The sequence below is a fragment of the Staurois parvus genome, unplaced genomic scaffold (genome assembly GCF_062004578.1).
Source record: "Staurois parvus isolate SC_StPar_1 unplaced genomic scaffold, SC_StPar_1.0 ptg000601l, whole genome shotgun sequence".
In the NCBI taxonomy this organism is placed as follows: Eukaryota; Metazoa; Chordata; class Amphibia; order Anura; family Ranidae; genus Staurois; species Staurois parvus.
Window position 1 is genome coordinate 1,440,615 of NW_028318397.1, and position 21,123 is coordinate 1,461,737.

Below are 21,123 nucleotides of genomic sequence, written 5' to 3' on the forward strand. Positions count from 1 at the left end.
AGCATTCTTCTCACTGACCACCAATCTAAGGAGCATTCTTCTCACTGACCACTAATGTAAGGAGTATTCTTCCCAATTTAAATAATAATCAGACAAATGACATCTAAAGTCTGATTATCCAGGACTAATAGAAAGCTCCTATTAGTCAGAAGGTATTTGGTATGGCGTCATTCAACATGTTTCATATGCTTCATCAGGAATAGGGTGCTGAAAATGTAAATCATAACAGTGTAAATATACAGTTAGTCAAACTTGACAACATGTGACAGATGATTGCTAAAGTGAGGCAGCAGCATGGAAGAACAAACAGTCACAACTTACAGACCAATAACTGTAACTGCTTACCAAAGGTTTTGGGACTCCATATACTGATAGGGGATACATAGGAGACCCCCAACACTCCCCCAGCAGAGGAGAGGAAAGAGGCAGCCATGTAGTATGCTTGCAACATAGAAGAATATTCTGTAAACAAAAATCATAAATCCAAAAATTAGATAAATCCCTCACAATTTAATATGATATACAAATAGAGATAGACAAAACATACCCTAAAGTGGGTGATATAGACGATAGAGTAAAAATGCAGGTAAAAAAATGTGCACTTATTATTTTTGGTTGCAGGAGCCTGTAAAGCATTGCACCAGTGATCAGCAGATCATTGGTGCAATGCAGGTCTCCAGCAGACCTGTCAGTATATCTGCTTGCCCGTATGGGATGTACGGCCAAGCAGATATACTGACAGGAAGATTCAATGAGCTACCACGGCACTGTGGAGTTCATTGAAAACTACAAGCCGACAGTCGCTAAGGCTGTTGGGACTTGTAGTTCACTCATTCACAGAACACTGTGAGTAAATGACATGACCATGTTGGAGGAGCCCTGCATGGCCATGCTGTTTTTAAAAGGTGACAGCTTGTACAGGAAATTTCTCCCCGTACTTCTGTCACGGGGCTGGGGGATCAGGCAGCGGCTGCAGCACTGGGAACATGTTACATGTTCCACCCTTAAAAACTGATGTAACATGTTCCCAAGGATGAACTTATTTAACTGGACAACTGTGTGGCAAATGAGGTTTAATGTTCATAGATGTAAAGTTATGCACTTGAAAGCTAAGAATATACATTATCTCCCAGAAGTGAGTACACCCCTCACATTTTTGTAAATATATTATTTCTTTTCATGTGACAACACTGAAGAAATGACACTTTGCTACAATGTAAAGTAGTGAGTGTACAGCTTGTATAACAGTGTAAATTTGCTGTTCCTTCAAAATAACTCAACACAGCCATTAATGTCTAAACCACTGGCAACAAAAGTGAGTACACCCCTAAGTGAAATGTCCAAATTGGACCCAATTAGCCATTTTCCCTCCCTGGTGTCATGTGACTCATTAGTGTTACAAGAGAAATATTAGAAAAATAGTGCAGCGCTCAGACCGGGGTAAAATATACTATATCAGATGACATATATATAATAATTGAAAGTGACTCACACAGCCGTATCTCATATATGAATAATTGGGCTAATAATGACATATTCACAAGTAACTAAATCATGCACTTAAGTGACTATATGCATAATGCAGTAATATAGTGTCCATGTGCATAAAATTCCATGCAGGTGAAAGCTGTAAGTGCCAATCCTCAAATAGGTGAAGTGCCCCCTCACCTTCCTGCCCAGGCCCCTAGGGACCAATGAGCTTTTAGATATATGGTAGGTCTTGGATAGATCCTTCAGATGATGGATCCCTCGAGAGGTAATGGTGGGACTCTCCTCCTCTAATCTCCTATACCCGAGCGTTGGTGGTATCGAAGGTGCCCTTCCCACAGGGTCATCAATAAGGAGAGAGAACTTATATAGTGTAAAACCGCTTTATTAAGAAAGTGATAAATCACAGAAAAACTACTCACACTTTTCACATGTAAAAACGAGCCTTCACACCACTCAAAGGGTGTACTGTATTCAGGGACTGGGAGCACCAAGATGGCGCCCGCGCCGGATATGACGTCAGAACGTTCGTGTAAGCTCCTCCCACTGGCGTATCTACGCGTTACGTCACTTCAATCACGTGACTTCATCAGGATATCCTGATATCCTGATGAAGTCACGTGATTGAAGTGACGTAACGCGTAGATACGCCAGTGGGAGGAGCTTACACGAACGTTCTGACGTCATATCCGGCGCGGGCGCCATCTTGGTGCTCCCAGTCCCTGAATACAGTACACCCTTTGAGTGGTGTGAAGGCTCGTTTTTACATGTGAAAAGTGTGAGTAGTTTTTCTGTGATTTATCACTTTCTTAATAAAGCGGTTTTACACTATATAAGTTCTCTCTCCTTATTGATGACCCTGTGGGAAGGGCACCTTCGATACCACCAACGCTCGGGTATAGGAGATTAGAGGAGGAGAGTCCCACCATTACCTCTCGAGGGATCCATCATCTGAAGGATCTATCCAAGACCTACCATATATCTAAAAGCTCATTGGTCCCTAGGGGCCTGGGCAGGAAGGTGAGGGGGCACTTCACCTATTTGAGGATTGGCACTTACAGCTTTCACCTGCATGGAATTTTATGCACATGGACACTATATTACTGCATTATGCATATAGTCACTTAAGTGCATGATTTAGTTACTTGTGAATATGTCATTATTAGCCCAATTATTCATATATGAGATACGGCTGTGTGAGTCACTTTCAATTATTATATATATGTCATCTGATATAGTATATTTTACCCCGGTCTGAGCGCTGCACTATTTTTCTAATATTTCTCTTGTTTAATGTTGGTGTTGTGATTGTGACATCGTCAGTGCTGGCTGCCGAATAGTACCATTATACATAGTGGCGCAGGAGACAATTCTATTCCTTTGATCATTAGTGTTACAAGATCTCAGGTGTGAATGGGGAGCAGGTGTGTTAAATTTGGTGTTATCGCTTTCACTCCTCATAATGGTCACTGGAAATTCAACATGGCACCTCATGGCAAAGAACTCTCTAAAAAAAAGAATGGTTGCTCTACATGAAGATGGCCTAGGCCAGCAATGGGCAAACTACGGCCCGCGGGCCGTATACGGCCCGGAGGACCTTTTAATCCAGCCCGCGGAGCGTGGCAAACATTGGCTGTCAGGATGTAGGCGGGGCAGCGTGACGAACTCCTCTCCTCTCACAGTCCGCCCTGAAGACCGGAACGGCGCGGGAACACGGCGAGAGAAACGCGCGGAGCAAAGGTAAGTGAATTGACACAATATGGGGAATGAATTACTATAGGGGGGATGAATTACTATATGGGGGATGAATTACTATGGGGGATGAATTACTATGGGGGATGAATTACTATATGGGGGATGAATTACTATATGGGGGATTAATTACTATGGGGGAATATTACTATACTTACTATGGATGACACATACACATCATTCATCTACTCTTGGTCCGGCCCCCGGGTCCAATATATGAACCCATTGCGGCCCTCAAGTCAAAAAGTTTGCCCACCCCTGGCCTAGGCTATAAGAAGATTGCCAAGACCCTGAAACTGAGCTGCAACACAGTGGCCAAGACCATACTGCGGTTTGACAGGACAGGTTCCACTCAGAACAGGCCTCGCCATGGTCGACCAAAGAAGTTGAGTGTACATGCTCAGCATCATATCCAGAGGTTGTCTTTGGGAAATAGATGTGTGAGTGCTGCCAGCATTGCTGCAGAGTTTGAAGAGGTCAGCCTGTCAGTGCTCAGACCATACACCGCACACTGCATCAAATTGGTCTGCATGGCTGTCTTCCTAGAAGGAAGCCTCTTCTAAAGATAATGCACAAGAAAGCCTGCAGTTTGCTGGAGACAAGCAGACTAAGGACATGGATTACTGGAACCATGTCCTGTGGTCTGATGATACCAAGATAAACTTATTTGGTTTAGATGGTGTCAAGCGTGTGTGGTGGCAACCAGGTGAGGAGTACAAAGACAAGTGCGTCTTGCCTACAGTCAAGCATGTTGGTGAGAGTGTCATGGTCTGGGGCTGCATGAGTGCTGCCAGCACTGGGGAGCTACAGTTCATTGAGGGAACCATGAATGCCAACATGTACTGTAACATACTGAAGCAGAGCATGATCCCCTCCCTTCGGAGACTAGGCCGCAGGGCAGTATTCCAACATGATAATGACCCCAAACACACCTCCAAGACGACCACTGCCTTCCTAAAAAAGCTGAGGGTAAAGGTGATGGACTGGCCAAGCATGTCTCCAGACCTAAACCCTATTGAGCATCTGTGGGGCATCCTCAAACGGAAGGTGGAGGAGTGCAAGGTCTCTAACATCCACCAGCTCCGTGATGTTGTCATGGAAGAGGACTCCAGTGGCAACCTGTGAAGCTCTGGTGTACTGCATGCCCAAGGGGGTTAAGGCAGTGCTGGAAAATAATGGTGGCCACATAAAATATTGACACTTTGGGCCCAATTTAGACATTTTCACTTAGGGCTGTACTCACTTTTGTTGCCAGCGGTTTAGACATTAATGACCTTGTGTTGTGTTATTATGAGGGGACAGAAAATGTACACTGTTATACAAGCTGTACACTCACTACTTTACATTGTAGCAAAGTGTCATTTCTTTAGTGTTGTCACATGAAAAGATAGAATAAAATATTTACAAAAATGTGAGGGGTGGACTCTTTTCTGGGAGATACTGTACATGCATCATACATACTAGGGGGAGTATAACTGGGGAAATAAATGGTGGAGAAGGATCTGGGTGTTCTGGTAGATCATAAGCTTAATAATGGCATGCAATGCCAAGCTGCAGTTTCCAAAATGAGCAAAATCCTCTCTTGTATTAAAAGTTATGGACTGCAGAGAGAGAGATTTCATTTTACCCTTGTACAAATCATTAGTAAGACCTCATCTGGAAAATGTAGTTCAGATTTGGGCACCAATTCACAAACAGGATATCAGGGAACTGGAGAAATAGCATAGAAGAGCAACCAAACTGACAAAGAGTCATGGAGGAGCTCAGCTATGAGAAAAGATTAGAGGAACTGAATTTATTCTCTCTTAAGAAGAGGAGATTAAGGGGGGATATGATCAACATGTATAAATACATAAGTGGCCCATATAGTGAACTCGGTGTAGCGTTATTCACTTTAAGGTCATCACAGAGGACAAGGGGGCATTCTTTACATCTAGAGGAAAAGAGATTTAACCTCCAAATACGGAATGGCATCTTCACAGTAAAAGCTGTGAACATGTGGAATAGATGTAACTATGTCACCTCTTTGACATTCTTTGCATTTCATAGTGAATTTAAGGGTACATGGATTCTGCTCAATGTAGATCATAAGTCATTCCAATTTCAATCCAAATAAAATGTCTTCAATGTACCTGTTCCACATGAGTATTTGGCATATGTACATTGATGAAGATGGATCTCCTGAGAACAGCTCCCTATCCCTCCGCCCCTGCACCTGGAGGAAGTGGGAGTTTCCAAAAACATTGCTGGTGAAAATATGTCTCACATATGAGAATGAGAGAATTGTGAGAATATGTCTTGGAAGTTCTAAGTGAGCTGCCCCTCTCACTGGGGAACACAGCTGTCCCTTTCACTCAGGAAACTACAGCAACACCCTTATCATGCGGTATTGAACTATAAAGGGCCCCGATGTCTACTGTCACAAGCCATAATTCATGCGGTATATGAATACCATCTATTGCTCTTAACATGTCATGAGTATCCTGTATGTAGAAGGGGAGGGCCAAAACATGCAGGCAGAGGTAATTGTCCAATAGTTTATTCGTACTTTCTACTACACTTTCAATACCACAGACGTTTGGATGTCCCAGAGTTTCTAAGAAGTTTTTTGGCAATGCATAAAATGTGGGTGTGTGAGGGTGCATCACGTTTATAAACTTGAATGTATCTTTGTTAATGATGCTCTGATTACAGGCTCTCCTTATACTCTGAAATATCTATTGAAATTGCATCACCAACGAAGCATCAACAGGTGCATACCATTCCCAGTTAGATTAAATCCTATGTCCCATCTTGCAGTATTTCTGGTGGTCCATCACCGCCACATTACCTCCTTTATCTGATGCCCCTATTATTTTCTGACTGTTATTTCTCAAATTGTTTAGAGCATACTGATGTACTACTCTCAGATTCTCAAATACTTCATGTAGAGTAGATATGTGCTCTATATCATAGTTACATAGTTAGTCTGGCTGAAAAAAGACAAAAGTCCATCCAGTCCAACCATTAAAAAAAAAAAAAAAAAATTATAATCCTATACCCACAAAAAAAAAACCCAGCAAAGCATGATCCAATTTTCTCCTGCAGGGAAAAAAATTCCTTCCTGATCCCCCGAGCAGCAATAGGATATTCCCTGGATCAACTTTACCTATAAATGTTAGTATCCAATTATATTATGTGTATCTAAGAAAGAATCCAGGCGATCCACTGAGCTGTCCAGAACCAATTCTTGAGGGAGTCTATTCCACATTTTCACAGCTCTCACTGTGAAGAAACCTTTCTGTGTTTGGAGATTAAATTTCTTTTCATCCAGACATAAAGCGTGCCCCTTTGTCCCCTAAGGGTGAATAGCTCTACACCGAGTTCACTATATGAACCACTGACGTATTTATACATGTTGATCATATCCCCCCTTAATCTCCTCATTTCAAGAGAAAATAAATTCAGTTCCTCTAATCTTTCCTCATAGCTGAGCTCCTCCATGCCTCGTATCAGTTTGGTTGCCTTTCTCTGTACCTTCTCCAGTTCCCCAATGTTATTTTTGTGAATTGGTGCCCAAAACTGAACTGTATCATAAAGCACTCATAACACGATCTTACTCACAAATGAATAAATATTCTTGATAGCCACAGACTGTTTGAGGTTCTGAGAAGGGCAGTAGCTCAAGCCTAATTTCATCCTTTGTTAAATTATAAATCGATATATGAAAAATCTGAAGCTCACCTTGATTTAGACTGCCTGTTCTTTTTGGCTCATTTATTGGGGATAACCCCACAGGGGTTGTAAATGTAGATGTCTTTGGGATTGCACCAAATTCAGAAATATTTTCATGTTGTGAACTCCTCACCTTATTTTGTTGCACATATGAGTGGGAAAGAGTTGATGTTGTGACTAAACTGGGATTGGAACCTTCTAAATTAGATACAGGTGATTGTGAAATTGTCGAACCGGAAACACTAATCTGTGCATTTGTCTCATGTATAGATACAAACATTTACCCAGTAGTGGACTGTGAATGTGCCAAATTAACACTGCTGTCACCCTTAGAGTACAAAAAAAGTTATTATTTCTGTAAATTAGATTTTTTTTTAGCGTGTGTATTATGTGCTCTATACCCACCACCTTTATATTTGCCTATACCCGTGCATTCTGTACTCTTGGATTCATGCTTTTTTGTGAAGAAGGGTAGAAAGAGAGGAAACATCATTAACAGAATATGTGTATCCTTGCGCAGTATAAATACAGCAAATTTTTATTTTTACTTGAAAAACGTTCTATTATATTCTTCAGTGTATTCCTGTGGCTTTACTTGTTGTTTTTCAACTTCAAGTACTTAGGGCAGCATATATCAATATCGATTTCTGAATTTGGTTATCCAAAATCTTTTATTTACTCGAGTAATCTTATAAGATATTTGACATTCCAATGGAGCTGTTCTGCAAGTTTTCCTTTACATTGCCTTTAGAATTCTCACAAGGAAGTGTGGGAAAAATGTGATTTCTAAGTCCCCATTGGACACAGCCTTTACCCATTTATTACCTTTAATGTCCATACGATTCAAAGATTCTTATTTAAAAAAGCAACCATATATAGCATCATTAAAGAACTATAGTTACACCCTTATATCCAAATACTAATTTGCATAATAATTATACAAATGACATCTCAAGTCTAATTATCCGGGACTAATGGAAAGCTCCTATTAGTCAAAAGGTATTTGGTATGGCCTCATTTGACATGTTTTGCGTATTGCTTCATTAGGAGTAGAATACTGAATGTGTAAATTAGTACATACATGAAAAACAATCATACAGATATGTCAAATGAAGCAAAATATATTGCAGGACTTTTTTAGGCATAGCCTCTTAACAAAGCACACAACAGAATATGTTAAAAAAAGGTTTTTGTATTAATATAAATTGTCAAATACCCATATGATTAAATGTTGTTTTTAATCTAAAAGACAATGATGATATCATCAGTCAAAAGCTATTATCACACCCTTAACAATGCCAGATACTCTAATTACCAATTTGCATACAAATGACATCTCAAGTCTGATTATCCAGGACTAGCTCCTATTAATTAGAAGGTATTTGGTATGGCCTCCTTTGGCATGTTTCACATAGTGCTTCATCAGGAATAGGGTGCTGAAAGTGTAAATCATAACAGTTAGTATACACTTATTCACACTTGACAACACCTGACACATATTTGCCTATGTGAGGCAAGGGCGTGGAGGAACAAACAGCCACAAGTTACAAAACAATAACTGTGATCAAAAGTTTTAGGACTCCATATACCAGTAGAGGGTAAATAGGAAACTTATAACACTGTTGGAACCCCGACAGAGTAGACGAGAAAGGCATGCTATATTTGCCACATAGAAGAATAATCTATAAACAAAACAACATAAAACCAAAAATTAGATAAATTCCTTACAATTCAATATGATATACAAATACAGTTAAATAAAACCTACCTCAAAGTGGGTGATATGGTACATTCACATTCCCAAAAAGGAGAAGAAAGGGGAATTCATTCTCATATCCCCACCACACAAGATGATATCCATGTCTACAAAAATAGTACAATAAATGAAAATAAAACAAACCAAGTATGTTAAATGGAACCCCTAACCCCCCCCCCATATAATATATGGTAGGTAAGTTACCTCACAAAGACACAGGCTGCAATACATTAGAATTCCCACTGTTCAGGGACAGGCTGACATCAGCCTCCATGGCCAGGTAAAAATGGCACCGGTCATCATAACTCCATTTTCTCCCCCTCCTTTTACCTAATTTTTAGATTTATGGTCCTAGAGTGTTGGGGTCTTATAGGGTGTTTCCTAGAGTGATGGGGGAGGGGGTCTGCAGTTAAAGTTATTGTTCTGTAATTCGTGGCTGTTTGTTCCACCAGGCTGTTGACAACATATGACATGATTGTTGAAGAGAGGCAAGTTTGAAAAAGTGTATCTTTACTGTTATCATTTACATTTTAAGCACCCTATTCCTGATAAAGCAATATGCAAAACATGTCAAATGAGGCCATACCGAATACCTTCTGACTAAAAGGAGCTTTCCTTTAATCTAGCCATGCATTAATAATTTTTTAGTTCAACCAGTGGGTTGAAAAACAAATGACCCGATTCCATTGAGTGTGTGGATGGGGGACTATAGCCAGCAACATTGATCAGTGTATTCTGATGGCTGGAAGGCTCCCCACCATCAGAACACACTGATCCAGGGGCAGACTGACCATTTGGAAACTCAGGCACTGCCCAAGGGCCCGGGTTAGTAGGGAGCCCCTTGAGATGCCCCTGGTACCTTTTTCATAGGCTTTTTTGAGTTTGGGCAAGGACACAGGGGCCCCATGATCCCCTATTGCCCGGGGGCCCCATGAGTTGTCAGTCCGCCCCTGCACTTATCAATGTTGCTGGTTATAGCCAAGAACACTGATTGATTGGGAAAAGACAGGCTGGTTTTACAGAAATCAATTGCTAGATCTGACTTCTGAACAACCAGCCTGCCCATACATCGATCGAATTTAATTCCTTGTGTGGACAGCTGTAGTCCTGGATAATTGGATTTGAGATGTCATTTTTATGCTTAATATGTAAATTGGTAATTGTAGTATTTAACCTTGTTAATGGTGTGATAATACCTTTGAGTAATGCTACTGTATATTTTTATATACAGTCAGGTCCATAAATATTGGGACATCAACACAATTCTAACATTTTTGGCTCTATACACCACCACAATGGATTTTAAATGAAACGAACAAGATGTGCTTTAACTGCAGACTGTCAGCTTTAATTTGAGGGTATTTACATCCAAATCAGGTGAACAGTGTAGGAATTACAACAGTTTGCATATGTGCCTCCCACTTGTTAAGGGACCAAAAGTAATGGGACAATTGGCTTCTCAGCTGTTCCATGGCCAGGTGTGTGTTATTCCCTCATTATCCCAATTACAATGAGCAGATAAAAGGTCCAGAGTTCATTTCAAGTGTGCTATTTGCATTTGGAATCTGTTGCTGTCAACTCTCAAGATGAGATCCAAAGAGCTGTCACTATCAGTGAAGCAAGCCATCATTAGGCTGAAAAAACAAAACAAACCCATCAGAGATAGAAAAAACATAGGCGTGGCCAAAACAACTGTTTGGAACATTCTTAAAAAGAAGGAACGCATCGGTGAGCTCAGCAACACCAAAAGACCCTGAAGACCACGGAAAACAACTGTGGTGGATGACCGAAGAATTCTTTCCCTGGTGAAGAAAACACCCTTCACAACAGTTGGCCAGATCAAGAACACTCTCCAGGAGGTAGGTGTATGTGTGTCAAAGTCAACAATCAAGAGAAGACTTCACCAGAGTGAATACAGAGGGTTTACCACAAGATGTAAACCATTGGTGAGCCTTAAAAACAGGAAGGCCAGATTAGAGTTTGCCAAACGACATCTAAAAAATCCTTCACAGTTCTGGAACAACATCCTATGGACAGATGAGACCAAGATCAACTTGTACCAGAGTGATGGGAAGAGAAGAATATGGAGAAGGAAAGGAACTGCTCATGATCCTAAGCATACCACCTCATCAGTGAAGCATGGTGGTGGTAGTGTCATGGCGTGGGCATGTATGGCTGCCAATGGAACTGGTTCTCTTGTATTTATTGATGATGTGACTGCTGACAAAAGCAGCAGGATGAATTCTGAAGTGTTTCGGGCAATATTATTTGCTCATATTCAGCCAAATGCTTCAGAACTCATTGGACGCCGCTTCACAGTGCAGATGGACAATGACCCAAAGCATACTGCAAAAGCAACCAAAGAGTTTTTTAAGGGAAAGAAGTGGAATGTTATGCAATGGCCAAGTCAATCACCTGACCTGAATCCGATTGAGCATGCATTTCACTTGCTGAAGACAAAACTGAAGGGAAAATGCCCCAAGAGCAAGCAGGAACTGAAGACAGTTGCAGTAGAGGCCTGGCAGAGCATCACCAGGGATGAAACCCAGCATCTGGTGATGTCTATGCGTTCCAGACTTCAGGCTGTAATTGACTGCAAAGGATTTGCAACCAAGTATTAAAAAGTGAAAGTTTGATTTATGATTATTATTCTGTCCCATTACTTTTGGTCCCTTAACAAGTGGGAGGCACATATGCAAACTGTTGTAATTCCTACACCGTTCACCTGATTTGGATGTAAATACCCTCAAATTAAAGCTGACAGTCTGCAGTTAAAGCACATCTTGTTCATTTCATTTCAAATCCATTGTGGTGGTGTATAGAGCAAAAAATTTTAGAATTGTGTCGATGTCCCAATATTTTTGGACATGACTGTATATATTTATTTATATACTGTTGTTTTTTTAGATAAAGAACTTTTAGGCCTCATGCAGAAAGGGTGTTTTTGCAGCCACTTTTAGCGGCGTCAGGTGATGTTTAAGCACACATACACTTTTAGAAGCTTTTAGTGGAAGGTCTTTTAGAGGCAGAAAAAAAAAACACTGCCAGTGCGTCTAGGAGCAGCAGAGTTTGGGCAGAAAAAAATGCTTGATGCTACTAAAAGCTGTTGAACGTGCCTAAACGTACCTAAACACTAGGCGCATTTAGCGCTTGAGCATTAATTCATTTCAATGGCCAGAATAAATTATATATTCTGGCCAATTAAATTGATTAACACCCAAGAGCTTGACGCCTGTAAAAACTCCTTAAAGCTCCTAAAAGCTTTAGACACTTTTACAAGCGTCAGGCATTTTTTTAAGAAAAAACTCTGTTGGCTTCTAGGAGAGTTAAATAAACGTCCTGTGTGCTTGAGCTCATAATCATATGGGTAGTAGACCATTTATATAAATAAACTGTTCACTCCATTCACAAAGTGGTATCTACCACTTTAGGAAATGCAGTAAAATACCACTCAGTGCTTTTCAAAAATCTTTTGGGCTTTCACTAAAAAAACGCTTCTTAAATATCGTATGTGGTACTTTTCTGAAACGTGCGATATTTATCTCATGAAACCATGCAGTATTTTATCTCATGCGATATCCAGTGAGATGGATACAGTGGAGAAGAATTAGAACCCCTGTCAGTTTTTATTGCTAATAAAGAGGTAAAATGTCAGTTTTTATTGCTAATAAAGAGGTAAAATGGTTTAAACCGTAGAAATGTGCCAATTTACTGAGTCACTGTGGTCCCTGTAGCAGATGTATTAATACAAAAGGGAAAGGGAAGCTTAAATTACAGTATTTTTCGCCGTATAAGACGCACTTTTTCTTCCCCAAAACTGGGGGGGAAATGTCAGTGCGTCTTATAAGGCGAATATGGAGCGGCCGGTCCGGTATTTCCACCGCGGCCGTGTCAGAATACCGGGCCGGCCGCTCAGCTCTGCAGCGGGACCTTACCTGTTCCTCTATCCAGCGGCGCGCTGTCTTCCCGGCTTCTGTAGTGTGCGTGACAGCCAGGTCCCAAGTGCGCATGCGCAAGAAGCGGTGCTTTTTGTGAATGGTAAGGACACATGACAGATCCCAGAAGCCGCTGGACCAATCACAAAGCGCAAGTGCTTCTCGCTCATGGGCACCCGGCTGTCATGCCGAGCGCCATTACAGAAGCCGGGAAGACAGCGTGCGGCTGGATCGAGGAACAGGTAAGATCAAAGAACAACTCTGCGGAAGTAAGAGCAGGTACCTGTTAAATTCAGGTACCCGCTCCCCACCTCCCCAAAGGTCAGCAGTCATCTGTACTGTCCGCAGTCTCTGGTCATCCCTGTGCTGTCCGCAGTCTCTGGTCATCCCTGTGCTGTCCGCAGTCTCTGGTCATCCCTGTGCTGTCCGCAATCCCTGGTCATCCCTGTGCTGTCCGCAGTCTCTGGTCATCCCTGTGCTGTCCGCAGTCTCTGATCATCCCCTGTACGGTGTCCGCAGTCTCTGGTCATCTCCTGTACTGTGTCTGCAGTCCATTAGTTCAGAATTTTCTTTTCCTGTTTTCTGCCTCTAAAACATAGGTGCGTCTTATGGTCAGGTGCGTCTTATACGGCGAAAAATACGGTAAGTAAATAGAAAATATCTTTATAAATGTTTATCTTTATAAATATTGAATGAAAATAGTATCAAAAATCACATACACATATACAAATACCCTTCTTCCACCAATAAAAAATACAATGTTGTCTTTTTTTGTCTATTTTTATTGGTGGAAGAAGGATATATATATATATATATATATATATATATATGAGTTTTGTATCTTCATTCAATATTTGACATTTTGGATTTACCTAAAGTATAACTAAAGGGAAACTTTCTTTTTTTTTAGTTTTTTATAGTGTAGAGAGGTATTAGAAGAGCTGTTTTTACTGCTGGTCTGTACCCTCATTAGGGAGTTTCACCCTGTCTACTTGTCCTGTTTAGCATTATCGTTGAAAGGGAGATAAAAAGAAAATCCCAAATTTTGTGTTGTACCCAGAAAAGTAATAGAGGGGACATCTTCCAAAAAAAACCAAAACAAAAACTGACAGGGGTTAGAACTCTGTCCAAAATGAAAAATAAGGATTTCCTTTAGTTACACATTCAAACAACCTTTCTCAACCTTTTCAACACAGAGGGACCCTTGAAATAATTTTCCAGTATCAGGAAACCCCTGCTAAAAATTACTATATCTAATTCATGATACATTTGTGTGATGGTCTGTGTCTTCCCACTCCTTATGCTTGTGGTCATTAGGAAGGATGACCCTCTTATAGATGGCAGAAAAGATCAATGACGTCAGTGGGAATTTGTCAGTGGGAAGACATCTCTAAAAATAATTGTGAAAAAGTAAAGTAAAGTATCCCAACTACATACTACTGTAGATATATGGTCTAACATGGGATTAGACCATTGTGATGTGCATATACATTGTACTATGTCTAGAGTGATTGGGAGATTTTTTGCAGCAAATGATGTATATACTTGTGCAGTATATACACAAAAAAAATCTCTCGCGGGATGACAGGAGAAAAGTATATTTTACTACATGTAATGGGTGGATTCACTAAAGGCACATAGACTGAGCACTTAGCAAGTGAAGTTGTGCCAGAGCCTAGTAAATGAGGGGAGCTCTGCTGACTTCCATCATCCAATCATCAATCATGTTCAAGCAAAAGCGTTTTTTTTTCCTTACATGTGAATAGGTATGCTTTGTAAAGTAAAGCTTTACCTCATTTACTATGCTCCAGAGCTGCAAATTGCACAGTCTATGTGCCTTAAAGTAGAACTATAGGCATTACTGTATGCATTTATGTATTGCTGTAGAGAGAACTGAATTGGCTATTATATTTTTACATCACATGCCTGGACCACTACTTAATTATTGCGTGCATTTAATTATTTACTTGCAGTATTTCATGCAGTGTTTACTGAGCGTTTTGTGGTAAATACCACAAAATGGTTTAGTGAATTGACAGTTTCAGGATCGCACGCAGTATTTAGGGAAAATGTGCTCAGATACCTAAATGCCACATGTGATATGCTTTTTTGATTGGAGCCCTTTGTAACTTATTCTGTTGTTTGATTTTTTGAGAGGTTACACCAAAACTGTCCCACAATATACTTTGTTTCTTTGACACACTTGTTTTGGGATGTTGTATAATATTAAATTCTCTGAGAGACCCCTTTTTTCATACATCATTCAGATTCACTATATGATCAAAAGTTTGTGGACACCAGATAATCTCACATACTACAGTTTAACATAAACATTATGTGACACCCCCTCCTAATTATTGAGTGCAGGTGTTTCTAATGAAGGTTCTTGTTAATGTTAAAGCATACAAAGAATTATTAAACAATTGTGTGCTTCCAACCTTGTGATGACAGTTGTGATGTGACTGTGCCCAAAAGTCAGGTCCAAAATGATACGTCTTGATGAGCTTGGTGTGGAGGAACCTGAGTTGCCTTCACATAGCCTTGACCTCAACCCTATTGAAAATCTTTGGGAAATACTCAAATTCCTATTGCGTGCCAGACCTTCTCCTTCAACCTAGACCTCACCAATGCTCTTTTTACTAAATGGGCCAAATTTCCACAGATACCCTTTCCAGTGGAGCTGTTATAGCCCCAAAGTGTTGTTCAGTTGTGTATCAATGCTCCTGGTTTTGGAATGGCATGTTTAACAAACTCGTATATTGTTGGTGTAATGGTCAGATGTCCACAAACTTTTGATCACATAGTGTATGTCAGAATGATGCTTGTGTTATTTATATCTCAATAGTCTGTTGACACCCGCCAGCATCCAATCCAATCCTGTGCGCCAAATACACACAGATGGGGATCCGTTCCCCATCCATCTAGCGGATTGGATCAGATGACAGTCGGGTGGAAACGGAAAGGTGATCTGTTTTCATCCGACCATCACATAGAAATCAGTGGGCAATGTCTGTGTCTGCTCTGCAGCTGACGGATCTGCCCCATCTGAAAGGGGCTATAAAGTGTATATAAATCCAAACACTCGGACATCTATTTATAAATGTAAATTCAAAAAGTCTAGTGCCTAAATATATGCAGCTGTTTCTTCAATCAGTCAACAGGTAAGTATATTCATAGCTCAAAGACTCCAAGCCATACACCAATCAATGGGTCTAATAAAGCTTTTTCTCACTCCAACATATCCATGTCTTCCTTAAACCTCTTCACAATCTCTCCAGTGTATCCCCGAAAAAGAAAAACTCTTATAGTGCAGTATTTTTCAAACTATAAGGCCTCATGCGTGCAGATCATTTTAAAACCGCCGCACCTCTTGGCAGCAGCGTTTTGGCAGAAAAAACTCCTGACTCTTGTAAAAGTATTTAATGCCTTTTCAAGTGTCAGCTGCTTAGGTGATAATTCATTTCATTGAAATTAACGCACAAGCGCTAAACGAGGCAGGCGTCGTCAAGCGAATTCCTGCCAAAACACTGCTGCTTCTGGACGCACTGGCAGTGTTTGCTTTGTTTTTTTTACAGCTCCTAAAAGCCCCGGCCTCTAAAAGCTTCTAAAATTCTATGTGTGCATGGATACATAGGATAATATGGAGGGGTGTCTGGAAGCTGTGCAAAAAAAAAATGCCTGATGCCCCTAAAAGTGGCTGCATGAACGCCCTTTGTATATGAGGCCTAATACACTTTCAACTCGTGCTTTATCTATAAATATGTATTATACATGGTTTCAACCATGATTCACACTACTTTTTTCCAGGATTCACACATTTTTTCTGTTAAATTCAACTAGAAATATATGTGAAATATGCATGAAATAATTTAACAAAACCCATAAAGCGTACTGAAGCCCAAATGTAAATTTGTTGTTAGGTTTTACATATACTTTAAAGTGCATGTATTATAGACAACAAATGTTTTTGCAGTTTTGGGTAAGCTGGTAGGTTGTTAGAGAGCTACAGTATATAAACCTGACAGGGGTTCTGTATCCCTGCTAAGTAGATTCTCCCTCTTTATTTTCTGGTGACCTTTGTCAATGAGATAAAAAATTGATGAAAAATCCAAAATTCTAAAGCTGTCACCAAACAAGAGGTGAGGGAAATCTTCCAATCGGAACATGTTTTCCAGTAACAACAGTCTAAGATCTTCATTCACCTTCCTGTTTCATCTGCAGGGCAGGCATTGAAGGGAAATCTCTGCAATGGAACAGCCACAAATAAACTGTTAGGAATTTAACCCTTTCCAACTACCCAACACTAAAAACTTTCAGATGCACATACAATCGCTGTGTGCTGGCATTTTCTGCTGCAGTAAACACAGTAAAATTGTGATGTTCAGCTTCTGCTGGAGGGTGCATGTCCATAGGAAGTTCAGGCACAGAATCTACCGGATGTGCATAGCACAGGAAAAGAAAGCATGAACAACAACAGGGGACAGCTGTATTTTTGTAACAGACAAAATGTAATCGACTTTTATTGACAGTGTTTTCAAAATTAAGCATTCTTTGTGAGTTTAGTTCTATGTTATACAAGTTTAAGTACATGTAAACTCATCTCTCTGGCACAGCCTTAAATCTACAGGATCACAGTGAATACATTAATAAATAGCAAGAAAAACATTGACTTTTGCTGTAAAGGCCCATTCGGACCCACCTCTGCTTTCGCACATCAACATGCTGTATCTGGTCCAATGATTTGCATGGCATTAAGGCTGTCTGTTCATTCAGAATGAGCGGCCAGTACACATCAATGTAACAAAACAAAAAAAAACACAGGCCCACACCTTTCATTTAAACACAGTTAACCATTATGATTGGTTGTGGCATTCTGCACAGTGGGTTTGTTGATACTTACTGTAGTGTGCATTGGGGTGCCATTCTAAATGACCACTACACATTAGTGTGAAGGGGGCTTAAAGTAGAATTCCAGCTAAAGCTTCACTAGTCTTAAAAACCTATACTAACTAACCTATGTAAAAATGTATATATTTACCTATTTTCAGCCTGCTCTGGGCTGACCGCATGATCTCCTGTTGTCAGTCAGTGGTAGCTTCATGGGAATGGAGAGAGCACCAGACAATGGTAGGATAGCTGGGAGCAATGATGTCTTTCATAGGGTCCCATGGTATAACCATTGTTGGTGGTCCCAATCACGTGACTGGACCAGAGCTGCCTGAAAGGAGGTAAGTATACAGTACACATGTTTTTTACACAGGTTAGTTCGTATAGGAGGGGGAAAGGAGAATTTTTAATACTAGTTAAGCTTTACCTGAAATGCTAATATTATGGAATTTAAATACCTTAGCTTTGGATTCCTTCTCCCAATGTATTTCAGAATCTGTTTTAACAGTATTTTTTAAATATTATAGATTAATTAAACAACATTTCTTTTTTCCAAGGGCTTTGGTCATTCGATTTAACAGTAACGCAACTCATTCAAGAGAATGTGATTGAATCTGAAAGAGGAGTCATCAGTGGCGTCCAGAATTCCATGAATTATCTACTTGACCTTCTGCATTTTATTATGGTAATCCTAGGACCCAATCCAGAGGCTTTTGGTTTACTTGTTCTTATTTCTGTCTCCTTTGTTGCCATGGGTCACATGATGTATTTTCGATTTGCTTTTAAAAATCTAGGAAAACAGCTGTTTTCCTGTTCTAACACTGAACCAAAAACAGATTCAGGTGAACAACAAAGGGAAACCTCTGTTGTTTGAGTGAGCTTTACGTATGTGTGGTACCCTTTAGGGCTAAGCTACTGTGGTTGTTTTTGACCATGCATTTGTGCCATCATTGTGTGAAATCACTGGCAGTCAGCTGTGGAATTTAAAAACTATGGAAATAAATCAGGCTTTAGACATAGGAATGTTTTGTCTCTAAAATTGATTTCCCACAGTTTCAAGGTCACATGACAGCTTTTCTTGCTGGTGATGACAATCATCCTGTAAACAAATAGCATTGTGCTGGTGTTCAGTACATCATCTCAGTGGGGGAGCAGTAAAAGGACTTTAACATGCAGCACTGCATGGAAGACAATATTAATACCACGGCAGGACTGGAAACATCAAAATACTGCTAGGATGAGCTGCAACTAGGTGCCCCAACATTGCAATTTAGTTGCCCGTCTGGGATTAATCACCGAATGAGGAGGTCATTGAGTTTATGTCCCATCCAGTGAGATTTATCTCTTTGCCATTACCCTACAGTCTCTTGTATTTTTTACAAGATGGTTGCCTATAAAAACATTTGCCTGCAAGAAATGCTGTTGTCTGACTTCACTCATAGAAATAGGAAAGAAGTATAATTTACACAAGTACTAAGTAGGAAGTTGGAGCATTAAAAAAGTTGTCATAAGAAAGAAAGGAATGACCCTCTTGAGGGCAAACCTACTCAATTATAACCATATCAGTCCTTCAAACAATTGTTTGAAATTAATGAATTTATGATTGATCATTTATAGTTATATTTATGGTCAACATACGTTGGTGAAACCATGCAATCAAAATCACCCATGTAGTGAAAGCCCCAGTAAGTTAGTGAGTAGCTGTGCTTTGTATCTAACAATAGTGTTTTCTGTAGTAGCTATAGAATAGACATTGTAAGCAGTACTGATAGATGTTGAATGAGAGGATTTAATTATGAAACCTTTCTAGAGTAGCATTAGCGACACCTTGATGGTGTTAAAAAGACATTTAGAATATTTGATAATTTTTTTCTATAGGAATTTAAATACTGGTTTTGTCAAAATATTCAGCAACAGTTAAAACAAACAGGAAAGGTTTTTAAAACAAAAACATTTAGTAAAGCATCAAATGTACCTAAACACCAAATGGAATGTAAACGTATGCTTTCAAATATGTAATAGTGTTTTACAGCATCACCTCCTTCCCTAGTTCTTTATTTGTTCCCAAATTTTACTAAGCTGTTGTTACTTTATTCTTTTAAAATACTGTATTCGTGATAAAGCATTCCCTTTAAATACAAATTTAAAGGTTCTATACTTTTGGATAATAGAAACCGTGCCTATACTTTTGTTTTTATTATATGTCATAGTTTGATTTTGCTTTGATCTGTTAGCTGGTGCCCTAAGCAATATTTGTTACCAAATAAACAATGCAGCCATCAATGACACCAGCATATGGGAATCATATCACTATGTACAACATGACCACTTACTCTATTTCTGATTTCTCCTTTTTTTCTGCTATAGTAGTTAATCTGCTATGGACCTTGCTGTCATGTGTATTGCATATTTGTTTTATAACAGTGTATGGCTAACCCTACAATAAATTATGTTATGCAAGTTTAAATTGCGTGATCTCAGCAAGCATATTAAAGGGAAACTATAATAGTTTTTGTGACCTACTGCATGTTTAACTTTAAAAAAATATATAAAATATTCATTTATAAATGTGTAAATTATTTGTATAAATTATTGGTACAGGATGCATCTATGGCATTATCTTTGAAAAGCATGCTGAGCTTTGTAATAGGAAATCCCAGCAAAACCTTTATGCTTTGTAGCAGAATATCTTAATCTACGAGGTAAGATCATTGCTTGCAATGGAGGAGGAGTGTGTCCTTTCTCTGTGTCATTGAGATCTACAGAGCACTGTCAGTACAGCAGCTGTGAGGAAGAAACTTCCAGGAGTTGTAAAGAGCAACACCTGCTGGCTACAAGTGGTAAATATTTAGGAGCCTGGAAAGCAGCCACCATAAATAAACATAATTAGCAGAATACTTGGAGTGTGATGTCATTTTTCGTGGTAAAGAGCAGCCCAGAATTGTATGCACCTAATACTTGACAGTAACAAGTAGTTGCCTGGAGAGGTGCACCATTGATGTGGGAAATTTAAAGTGATACTAAACCCAGGACCCTGCATTCACTATATCAGGTCTCCCACAGTACACACAACATGGAAATGCAATTATTTTAGTAAATATAAACTGCTAAATACCTTTTCTCATCAGCAGTTAGAGCAGTCTTGTGACTTCAGCAGAGCACTGGTTAAAGGAGGAGTTCTCTTTCTACTCTTGGAGGATGTGAAACCTCTGACCCTCTGTCTGGATAGTGCAGATTGGCCGAGTGCTGATCACATGCACTCTCCCAAGGAAAAAAAAAACCTCTCTAGCAATACACACCAAACTGAGCATGTGCAGAAGGGCTATGGGTTCAGTCTGTATTAGGTGGTCATTTCAACAGGAGGAGGGGCAGAGAAGACAAGATCAAACAGCCTTTTTACACAATGCAGTGGAATTATCCCTTAAGTTCCACAGTGAGTATCATAAGCATGCTTTACTGCATATACACACACGGATCTTACTGTTGTGGGTTTAGTAACACTTTAAGTCTAAAGCACACAATGTCTGTTTGAAAACAATGTGCTATATGCAGCAAAGGTGATAATTTCCCTTATCTGAGGGATAATCTATA

General features: G+C 39.8%; 1 protein-coding gene across 1 annotated transcript in view; it reads left to right on the forward strand.

Annotated features, from left to right (window-relative positions):
- SLC40A1 (solute carrier family 40 member 1) overlaps positions 1–20,429 on the forward strand; it is a 99,412-nt gene extending 78,983 nt beyond the window's left edge. The window contains exon 8 of the mRNA XM_089692701.1: positions 18,090–20,429. Within this exon, the coding sequence (XP_089548827.1) occupies positions 18,090–18,406 (317 nt within the window). The 3' untranslated portion in view covers positions 18,407–20,429. The remainder of the gene's footprint in view (positions 1–18,089) is intronic.
- The last annotated feature ends 694 nt before the right edge of the window (positions 20,430–21,123 follow it).